The sequence below is a fragment of the Hemiscyllium ocellatum genome, chromosome 11, assembly GCF_020745735.1.
Source record: "Hemiscyllium ocellatum isolate sHemOce1 chromosome 11, sHemOce1.pat.X.cur, whole genome shotgun sequence".
Taxonomy (NCBI): domain Eukaryota; kingdom Metazoa; phylum Chordata; class Chondrichthyes; order Orectolobiformes; family Hemiscylliidae; genus Hemiscyllium; species Hemiscyllium ocellatum.
The window spans coordinates 53,162,925-53,174,822 of record NC_083411.1 but is presented as its reverse complement, the minus strand read 5'-3'; the positions used below and the strand labels follow the sequence as shown (position 1 = coordinate 53,174,822).

General features: G+C 39.4%; 1 protein-coding gene across 1 annotated transcript in view; it reads right to left on the bottom strand.

Annotated features, from left to right (window-relative positions):
- The window catches only part of LOC132819995 (sodium- and chloride-dependent neutral and basic amino acid transporter B(0+)-like), a 63,851-nt gene extending 53,060 nt beyond the window's left edge, over nt 1–10,791 (bottom strand). Inside the window, exon 1 of the mRNA XM_060831926.1 lies at nt 10,781–10,791. Within this exon, the coding sequence (XP_060687909.1) occupies nt 10,781–10,791 (11 nt within the window). The remainder of the gene's footprint in view (nt 1–10,780) is intronic.
- Between the last annotated feature and the right edge of the window lie 1,107 nt (nt 10,792–11,898).

Below are 11,898 nucleotides of genomic sequence, written 5' to 3'. Positions count from 1 at the left end.
ACCTTAGATTATGTACAAGATCCATAGCAAGTATGACACCCTACTGCCCTCTACTACCCTCGAGGTAATTAGGGATGGACAATGAATACTGGTCTGGCCAGTGATGTATCCCTTGAATAAATATGCAAACAAAAACCTCATTTCAATCTGAACTGCCCTGCTATAAAGCAGCACTGCAGAATGGGAGCTTGTACATGTCCAATTGGGATCTCTGATGAGGAACAGGAGGGATACCAATAGCAACAGCACAAGGACAAACAGCAGCAACCCTCTCGACAGGCACATCCCTCTCCATCACACAGACATGGTGGAGACAGAGACCTAGTTCCAAGGGGGATATATGCCTGGCAAAAGGTATGTAAGTAGAGGATTGGCTTCCTCAATTGACAGATAAATAGTGCCTTGCAACAGTCAGACCTCTGTGCCATGTCTTTGCTGATATCTGCAGTCTCCTGGAAGAAAACCTCTTTCTAATGGAGTCAAGGTGGGTATGTATTATCAGTGTTGTCTAAGGTTAGTACAGCCCTGAACAGCTTCACGTCCAGACTCCAGTCAGCTGACCAAAAGTACATCTCTCAATGTGTGCTATACTATAACTGTCAAAGATGTTACTTTGATTCTGATGAGGCAACTGAAATTCTATGGATTATTGTCGCGTACGTACATGACCTTCTGCCAGTTTGGAGAAGTCTGATTGGATTCCAATGTAGAATTCAATTCCTTTAGAGGCTCCCTCCAGGGTAAGCCCTCGGATCAGGAGTATGGTCAGAATCACATAAGGTAATGTCGCAGTGAAATAAACCACCTGAGCACAGAATAAATTATTAGATATTCCCATATTCCCCATTTAAAGTATTCAACTTAACTGAATATTAAAGCAATAGGATTTTAATCGATGCAGAGAATGAAACAGAATAGAATTAGAGGAATAATAATCAGCTGGAGTACATATTTGAAACTGAGATAGGTACTGTAACTGAAATTAAATCATACATTATTTTTCTAAGATATGATATATACTCTTGAAAAGTTATATGTCAAAGGGTAAGATTTTAATTCAAAGATAGGGAGTTTGCTGTCACAAGAGAGAGATTTTGGAGAGATTGTAATCCATTCTGACCTATAAACAAGCTATTGTACTTACTATGTCGCAGACTGTTCCCATCAACCCAACCACCAACAGTAATGCAAGGGGATAATAGCTTGTAAGCAAACACGAGAAGCTGAACACATACCTTCACAGGTGTGCTGTTCTATATTGCTATCCAGTAAGTTTACATCACAGCATGTTTGGTTTCATATTCGAAGTGGGTAGTAGTACAAAAAATTTGTACTTTTGGGCTAAAGATCAGGGTTCAACACATGCATGAGGGAAACAAAATTCCCCAGAGTCCCTGTAGCAGTAACTGAAATCCTTAAAATGAGGGAGACATTGCAGGAATACTGCTGTTCTTTTCCTCAGGAGAAAGATCCACAGATCTCCCTCAGGCCTGAAGTGCCAATTAAGTTTTATGAATCTCCCACTCTTCAATGAGACACTGTTAACATTACCTGGGAGATAAACCAGCCACTGCACAAATAATTTATAAGCTCTAGTTTTATTGTTATAGAAATCTGTATTTTTTTATTATTGTTTTAATTCTACTCAGCACTAATCATTTACCTTTCCTGAAGATTTGATTCCTTTTGATAACACCGCCCCGATTATTAGCCAGGCCAGAAACAGACAGAGGGCTAAATACCAGACGATTTCCCCAGTCTCATCGAATGAACTTGTACGGCGTAAAAACACTTTACTGAACAAAATAACAATAGAAAACAGTTTGTCTAAGGTCAAATGTCTTTGCACAGAGACACCTTATAAGGTTAACAGGTTTTGTCTAGGTATTTTTCAATTATCCTGTTGAAAAGTTTTATTACATATCTTTGGAGCAGATGGGAAATGAACTCAGACCTGCTGGCTCAGTTGAAGGGACATTACCACCACATCACAAGGGATCTTCAAGATTTTGTTCACACTGTGAACGCTGATGAAATTCCTCAGATTCTAATTTAATTCAAAAACAAACATTCATAAGAAATGATTCATTGACTGCTTTACCATGCACAGGAACCCCTTCATTGACTTCCTGACTATAGATATGAATACAGGAACAGAGGAAGGCTATTTAACCCCTTGAGCCTGTCCTACCATTAAATGAGCTTGTGACTGATCTGGGACCTGACCTCCACCACCTCAGCTTCGCCCTCACTCCTTAATGAAACAGATCAAAGTCTGAGATGAATAAGGAAATCTAGCAACTCAGAGACACATGCTAAAGGCAAAACTGACCGACCCCAGCAACCTCTACATCTGGACAATGTTCCTTTTAATCACTGGAGAAAAATAGCAACTAACATGCTTACAGTGCACGGGCAGGATACATCCTCATGACTGATAACTTCACTAAACTAATAACTGTTTGATGAATTGGTAATATGATGAGTGTAAGCATTACTTAAATAATTCCTACTATTGTCAGTTTATTTGGCATATCAAAGTAGATAGTATCTGACAATGGATCGCAGATCTTTGTCAAACCAACCTAAGGCATGTGTGTCAAAGGAGGAGTGACTCATATCCCCCTATCAGCTTACTATCCGAGGTTCAGAAAAGATTTACAAGGATGTTGCCATGGTTGGAGAATTTGAGCTGTAGAGAGAGGTTGAATAGGCTGCGGTTGTTTTCCCTTGAGCATCAGAGGCTGAGATTTATAAAATCATGAGGGGCATGGATAGGATAAAGAGATAAGGTATTTTCCCTGGGGAGGGAGGCGTCTAGAACTGGAAGGCATAGGTTTAGAGTGAGGGGGAAAGATATAAAAGAGTCCAAAGAGGCAACTTTTTCATGCAAGAGTCATACATGTATGGAATGAGCTGCCAAAGGAAGTGGTGGAGGCTAGTACAATTGCAACATTTAAAAGGCATCTGGATGGGTATATGAATAGGAAAGTTATGGAAGGATATGGGTCCAGTGCTGGCAAGTGGGACGAGATTGGGTTGGGATATCTGGTCAGCATGGACAAGTTGAACTGAAAAGTCTGTTTCAGTGCTGTACATCTCTATGACTCTATTAATGTTGTTAATACTGTTTCAATATATTTTTATAATTATTAAAAGGACAACAGGTACCTGTATAAAACAGTTTCATTTGTCTGTTTGCGGCCTCTTATCTTTGGAAAAAAGGGTTATGTCAGGTTATATCTCAACATCAATGTGTGATATACCATTTCGAAAAATGGTCATGATGCCAGCAATATATCATGGCATGTGACATAGTGGTACAAAGTTCTCAGTCTCCATCTTACTGACCTCTAGCCTCTTGCAGCATGACATGCTGAGAAACATACTACAGTACATTTGATTATTGAGCTTGAGTCCAAACGCACAATTGTCAGTGACTGTAGTGTACACTAGTAAATATGAGGAGCTATAACAAGTCTATTGAATTCTTTAGTACTGCATAACCCACATTTCATCTTTATGTTATAGGCGTGAATAAAAGTGTCACAGTGTGATAGTTGCAAATCACCAGCATTTCATGCCATATCAAGTCAAGGCCAGAAAGAGAGAATACCCAAGGAACTAATAATAAAAGGGAACTTAAGCTAATTAATATCAGCAGTGAAAAAGTATTGGAAAAAACTAAGTGATGAAAAGCCAATAGATCCCCAGGACCTAAAGGGGTACATCCTCATCTGAAAAGAGGTATCTACAGAGATAATGGACCAATGAGTGAATATGTTTCAGAATCCCTATGGTTTAGAATGGTCTCAGTGAAATTAGCAAATGTACCATTACTTTCCAAGAAAAAACAGGAAAGTGAAAATAGGAACTGACTGACCAGGCAGCTGACATCAATTGATGGAAAAATGTTTTAATGTTATTATCAAGAGAAACCTAACAACCCATTACAAACATATTATACGATACATATTTACTAAATGAAAATCATATTCAATTAATTTGTTAGATGCTTTCTTGGTTACAAATAATGAAGAATTTGGATTTTCAAAGGTATTCAGTTATGTCGGAGAAAAGATTAGTGTACAAATAAAATGGTCATGGAGTTAAGGGGGCACATCAGCATGGATGGAGAATAGACAGCATGATTTCAAAAGGCAGATCATACTTGACTAACTTAATTGATAATTTTTAATGAAATAATGGATAATGCTGATGATGGAAATCCAATGTATGTTGTATATATCGATTTTAAAAATACATTTGACACATTAAAAAACTGGTTAATAAAACTGATGCTTCTGGTATAGGAGGACCTGTGTCCAACTGTGTTTTAAAATGGCTTAAATGTAGAATACAATGAATTATAGGAATTGGTTATTGTCATAGTGAAGGATAATATACAGTGGTGTATCCCAAGGATCAATACTGGATCCATGATTTGATTTGCGTTTCCTCTAAATAGCCTGACTCCAGAATGCAGAATAGTACTTCAAGATCTTGCGGAAGAAACCAGACTTCAAGAATTGGTGAGCAGTGACAATGATAGAAATTGCCTCCAACTTTAGACCATCAGACCATAAGACATAGAAGTGGAAGCAAGGCCATTTGGCCCATCGAGTCCACTCCGCCATTTAATCATACCTGATGAGCATTTCAACACCACTTACCCGCACACTCCTCAGAGGCCTTAATTCCTTGCGAAATCAAAAATTTATCAATCTCTGCCTTGAAGACATTTAACGTCCCAGCCTCCACTGTGCTCTGTGGCAATGAATTCCACAGGCCCACCACTCTCTGGCTGAAGACATGTCTCCTCATTTCCGTTCTGAATTGAACCCCTCTAATTCTAAAGTTGTGCCCACGGGTCCACGTCTCCTCACCTAATGGAAACAACTTCCCAGAGTCCACCCTTTTAAGCCATGCATTATCTTGCAAGTTTCTATTAAATCTCCCCTCAACCTTCTAAACTCTAAACAATCCCAGGATCCTCAGTGTTCATCGTATGTTAGGCCACCATTCCAGGGATCATCCAGGTGAATCTCCGCTGGACACGCTCCAGTGCAGTGAGTCCTTCCTGAGGTGTGGGGCCCAAAATTGGACACACTACTCTAAATGGGGCCTAGCTAAAGTTTTATAAAGTCTCAGAAGCACATCGCTGCTTTTACATTCCAGCCCTCTTGAGATAAATGACAACATTACATTTGCTTTCTTAATCACAGATTCAACCTGCAAATTAACCTTTAGAGAATCCTGGACTAGCACTTCCAGATCCCTTTATACTTTGGCTTTAGGAATTTTCTTACCATTTAGAAAATAGTCCATGCCTGTATTCTTTTTTCCAAAGTGCAAGACCTCACATTTGCTCACTTTGAATTTCATCAGCCAGTTCCTGGACCACTCTCCTAAACTGTCTAAATCTTTCTGCAGCCTCCCCACCTCCTCAGTACTACCTGCCTGTCCACATAACTTCCTAAGATCATCAAGCTTCACCAGATTGCCACCAGTCCCTTCATTCAGATCATTAACATAAAGTGAACAGCTGTGGCCCCTACACCAAACCCTGCGGGACACTACTGGTCACTGGCTGCCATTCCGAAAAAGAACCTTTTATCCCAATTCTCTGCCTTCTGTCAGACAGCCAATCCTCAATCCATGCCAGTAGCTCACCTCAAACACCATGGGCGCTCATCTTACTCAGCAGCCTCTCATGAGGCACCTTATCAAAGGCCTTTTGGAAGTCTAGATAGAAATAATTTTACTGGGTTTCCCTGGTCTAACTTAATTGTTACCTCTTCAAAGTATTTAAAGGTTTGTCAGGCACAACCTCCCCTTACAAAATCCATGCTGACTTGTTCTAATCTGACCCTGCACTTCCAAGAATTTAGATGTCTCATCTTTAACAATGGATTCTACAATTTTACCAACAACTTAGGTTAGGCTAATCGGCTTATAATTTTCCATCTTATGTCTTGATTCTTTCTTGAAGAAGGGGATAACAACAGCGATTTTCCAATCATCTGGGACTTTCACTGACACTAATCTTTGAAAGATCACAACCAGCACCTCCGCTATTTCCTCTGAACTCTAGGATGTAGCCTATCGAGGCCAGGAGATTTAAGAATTTTTACATCTTTTAGCTTCTCTAGCATTTTCTCTTTTGTAATGGCTACCATACTCAACTCTGTCCCCTGACTCTCCTTAATTGTTGGGATATTACTTGTGTCTTCCACTGTGAAGATTGACGCAAAGTACTTATTAAGTTCTTCAGCTATTTCCTTATCTCCCAGCACTAGCCTTCCTACATCAATTTGGAGCAGCCTAATGTCTACTTTTGCCTCTCGTTTGTTTCTTATGTATTGAAAGAAACTTTTACTACCATTTCTAATATTACTGGCTAGTCTACCTTCATTTGATCTTCTCCTTTCTTATTTCTCTTCTTGTTATTCTTTGTTTGTTTTTGTATTCTTCCCAATCTTCTGATTTCCGAGCACTCCTGGCCACTTTATAGACTCTCTCTTTTTCTTTGACACATTTCCTGACTTCCTTTGTCAGCTATGGCTGTCTAATCACCCCCACCCCCTCACCCAATAATCTTTATTTTCCTTGGGATGAACCTCTGTACTGTGTCCTAAATTACATCCAGAAACTCCTGCCATTGTTGCTCTGTCTTCCCCACTAGGCTCTGCTTCCAGTCAATTTTCTTCAGTTCTTCTCTCATGCGCCTGTGATTATCTTTATTTAACTGTAACAACATTACATCCGATTTTGCCTTCTCTCTTTCAAACTGCAGACTGAAACCTACCATATTCTGTTTGCTGCCTCCTACGTGTTCCCTTACTATGCCTCATTACATAGCACTAAGTCCAGAATAGCCTGCTCCCTTGTGGGCTCCATCATAAGCTGTTCCAAAAAGCCATTCTCTAAGTATTCCATGAATTCCCTTTCTATGGATCCACCGGCAACATTATTCACCCAGTCCACCTACATATTGAAGTCCCCCTTGCCTTTCTGACATGTCCTGTCTATTTCCCAGTCCATCTTACGCTACTGGTCTTGACCACTGTTAAGAGGTCTGCACATAACTCCCATCATGTTTTTTTGACCTTTGTGGTTCCTCAACTCCACCCACACAGACTCCAAATCATCTGACCCGAATGTCATTCAGTGCCATAGATTTAATTTCATTCTTAACTAACAAGGCAACCTGCCCCCTCCGCCCACCTCCCTGTCTTTTCGATAAGCTGTAAATCCTTGGATGTTTAACTGCCAGTCCTGAAACCCCTGTAATCACGTCTCTGTGATGCCTACATCATAATTATTCACAATGATTTGTGCCATTAATTCATCTACTTTGTTACGAATACTACGAGCATTCAGATGAAGCACCTTAATGATAATTTTCTTATCCTCATGATTTCTAGTCATAAATCCTAAGTTATCCTTCGTTTTTGCTTCATTCCTCGTCTGCCTTGAACTCAAACCCTGCACACATGCTAACTTGCTGCTTTACATGGATGAGTTACAAATGCACAGATTTCATGTGTGATTTCATACTGAATGGCCCAAAAAGACCTGGACATTTCAGTTGTGGAAGTGACCAAGAAAAGAAACCCTGTTCAGCATCTGGAAGGGGCTGCTCTCCAATCATGTGTTGTTTCTCCCACATTTGCTACTGATAGGGTGACTAGTGCAGAAATGTGGGGGAGAAACAGCCTGTGATTGCAGGAGCAGTAAGCAGATGTGAGTGGGGGGCACATAATCCTGAGCAGCACAACAGTAATGATGTGAGAGGCTGTTGGGGAGATGTTCCTCTGGGGGAAGAGACTGCCAATGAGAGAGGCAATGAGGAGACACTGATGGGAACAAGGCTGCCATGAGGAGATGTTGCTGTGGGGCAAGCGCTGCCAAGAAGACAGTGGTTTCTGTTGGTAGAGACTACAAAGGGGGAAATGGCATTGCTAGGAGAGAAAGGCTACAATGTAGAGGCCAGGAAGAAAAGAAGGTGTAAAGGGAAAAGGCTGTGAAGGGAACAGAACAGCTTTAAACTTGTCAATTAAAAATTTACTGTTGGTCAGAAAAATGTCAAGCCTCTGAGACAATCCTTGCAAATAAATGTGACGTCTTTAGCTTAAGACTGTGTAAATTCAAGACTGTACAGGAAAAAAAGCAGTGGATATTATTCTAATGCACACTATTATTTGGATAATTGAATACTGAATAGATTTATTTCAATAAAAACAGGTTTGTTTTTTGTGTTAACATCTCTCAAATTATTTTGCATACCATGAACACCTGAGATGCAAGGACTGTGTTAAAGTTAAACTTGCAATTTTTTTGTATGAACTGAGATCCCAAACAATGATAAACAGCTGCATTTTAATAGTGTTTTTCATGACTTGAAGATTTTTCAAAGTGTTAGTCAGTGAAGGAAACACTAGGGAAGTCTAATTAGATATTATAGTGGGAAGAAAAATAATCAAATAAGCAAACAATTAATTTAGGGGAGTCTATGGCAAAGGTGCATAACCTGAAAATTAGAGACAGAACCTTCAGGAGTGAAATTAGGAAACATTTACATAAGGCAGCTGGAAGAAGTTTAGAACTCAAATATGCAAGTAAGAATTGATGCTTGATTAAAAGCAATGTTGGATAAATTGTTAAATTTAAATCTATCGAGTCTAAGATATAGTAAAAAGGATAATAACTGCCCGGTTAAAATCCTCCAACTTCAAGCATATCCAATGAAAATGTGTTAGTTGTGACTTCACCAGTGTGGATAGGGTAGGGTAATGATTTTCTGTGCTGCAGTGTTCGTCAGTTATTTTTGAAAGAAGCTTTAGTTTCTAACTTCTGCCTATTGCCTTATACTGATTAAAATACTGCTGTGCTGACAATATTAATGCTTATCGTGGGTGCGCTGATTATATGTTTAATGGAGGATGATAATTGAGGATTCTTCAAATTCTGCTTTTGAGTTAGATCTCAGTTCCATACTTGTCAACATGTGTACAGAAGATAATGTTACTGCCTGACTGCATCACCTAATGAAAGTGTGAGTGAGAATGGAAAAGGAACCCCTGAAAATCAAAAAAAAACATCAAAATGGAGCATTCAAAATCTTAAAGAAGCTTTTGAAAGAAAGATATTTGACCTCTGTGAAATGTTTATTCAGGCCAAATGGACAGGTAGATGGCAAATGGGATTTCATCCAAAGACACATGAAGTGATGCTTTTTTGGCAGAAGTGATGAGTAGAGGTAATACAGATTTAATGGCATTGTTCGAAAGAGCTTACGTGATTAAAAGTTGTTGGCAGTTGTTTCGCATTGATCATTGAAGGCAGCAAGATATTGGAATGTAAATGTGAAGAATTGATTAATACAGACAGGAAGCAGACAGCAATGTTTTTAAATTGGCAGGCTGGCCAATAAAAAACAGAAGTCAAAGAAATGTGTCAGTGTAGTTCAATTCAATGAAGGGTGTGCAGCATTGAGGTATTCATGCCACTCCCTAGTTCATCAGATCATGGTAATGTATTCCTTATATCCACCTGAGCCATCCTGGGCCATCACAGCATCCTCAATTCCAGCTACCTCCTCAAATAATAACTCATTCTTTCATCTCTTCACCTCTGAGACATTACCCTTTGGTAAAGTCAGGTTGTGGAAGACATGCAAACAACTATGATGCCGGACACATTGTTTATAGTCTACAGCACGGTACTTCATCGGTCGAAGTATCTTCCTCAGTAGCCCTATTGTGATGGTTTTGTGCCTTTAAGAGAGATGTATTATCTGCTGTTTCTCTTGCAGAGAGGTGTTGCCACAGAGACCAGACTGTCTGCTGCAGGCAGACAGTTGGTAAATAGTTTGGCAATATCCCTGTGTTTTTTTTCATGAGACAAAAGAGGCATAAATGGGTGAAGGGTTCATACAGACCCAGGAAAGGTTTAGCTTTTCTTTTAGTTCATGAGATGGTTTCTTCTGCTGCTGAGCTAACAGCTTGACTTCTCTGCTGTTAGAGTCTTAGGTGAAAGGCTTCCTCTTTGAAATAATATCAGGTAGACTATTTCCTTCAGTATTTTGTTCTGTTGGACAGGAGAGAGGCAGCACATGACAACTTTAACTGTTTTACTAAATTGCCTTGTCAAGTGTGTGTTTATGGGATGCTCCTTATATTGGAACAGTTGATAATGTTTTACTTAAGTACGAATCATCCTGTTAAGTATTTCAAAACAGTTAAAATTATGCCATTTATTTTTGTATTTTAATTGCATCATAAGGATAATGTTTGTTTTGATTAATGCCGAGTAGTCGACTAATCAAATCAAATCTGGAAGACAGCACCTTACACTAGCCTGGAAATAAATATTAAAGGTAGGGTCGAGGCTATCTCTTTACTATATCTTAGAAGGGTCTGGTCTCATCCATAATACTGTGGTCTGCTTTAGAATGACCCCTGTGGAAGCACGCACAGTGCAGTACAACAACCCCACATCAGTCTGTGGATCCTCATGGGTGTCTACTGTATAAACTAACACTCTGAAAGAGTTAATGTTTGAGCTACATTGATCTCCACCCAATCTGCTGATGTCCCACAATTCTGGGTTAGGAATCAATTGGAGTCTGAACTGGTCTCCTGATGGAGATACACATGTCTTTGCTGCATATGGCTGATAATAAATCAAAATGCATTAAGGATTAGTGTAACCTGTACATAGTTACTGTCATGTAATAAAATACACTGTGTAATCTAAGGCAAGTGCTGAGACTTACTCATGATCCATCGTACTCATAACTTGCTGGTGAGATAACTAACCCAGCACCTGAAAGTGGAGAAATTATTTGTTGAAGGTTAATTAAACAGTGAGAATGTGACTTTTTTGCCTCTCACCCCATCAAGTTCACCCATCTACCAATCTTTTCACCAGCTCTGAGAACAGAATATCCCACCCTTTATTTTGTTTGACTGGAGAATCTAGAACATGGAAGTCTAGCCTCAGGATAAAAGGTCACTTTCTGAGCACTAGGCTAAGCAGAAATTCATCAGATTGTGTTGAACGTCAGGCTGGAGGAGCCTCTACGTATTCTTTCTGCCCTTCTAACATATTTCAGTTTTGTCACTGATGTTAAGGGCAAAACTCTATATAAATCTAAGTAGTTGTTGTTAACATCCTTTTAAAACTATATTCCAGGGTGCGAATGGTATTAAGGGAGACTAAATTTGGTATTGTTTTCAATATTGTCTCTCATTCTACTCATTTTTTATAGGAATAAAGCTTTGTTAAATAGTCAATGCTGATGTGATTCCCTTGTGGGCTGATTTGGTTTGAAGGAGTTCCTGACGGTGCTTCATTGACAGCCTGACATTGCTCTGTTAAAACTACCTGGGTTAGTCTCTCCCAGTGAATTCAGCTCCTTCCTCTCTGTTCACTCCCAATTTCCCTAATAAATTTCTCTGGATTATGGGTTAAACACAATACTATATTCAATTGATAATTCAAAGAAAGGGAGATCGGTCTTCAAACCCAAATATATAAGAAAATAAATATTTGTTTGATAAAATCTACACTGCTTAAATTCCTGTTAAAAGGAAAGCTGCGGTGTTACAAACCAGGGAAATACAAACTAAAGCAGGAGCCCCTGTTAGTATACAAGAGGAGAATAATGTAAATCTTGACTGCAATCAAACAGCTTCTCTCTCATTTACCAACGAACTATCCCAGGAGGAGTTGTTGGCCCAGCTATGCAGATTAGAGGTGTAGCTCTCTGAAATGTACTTACTCCTCGTATTGCTCACTCGGACCATGGTGAGGAATGGAGATTTCTGATCCATTTCGACAAGTTTCATTGTTTGTCTGCAGCCATGTTATATTAACAATTTCAAAATATCC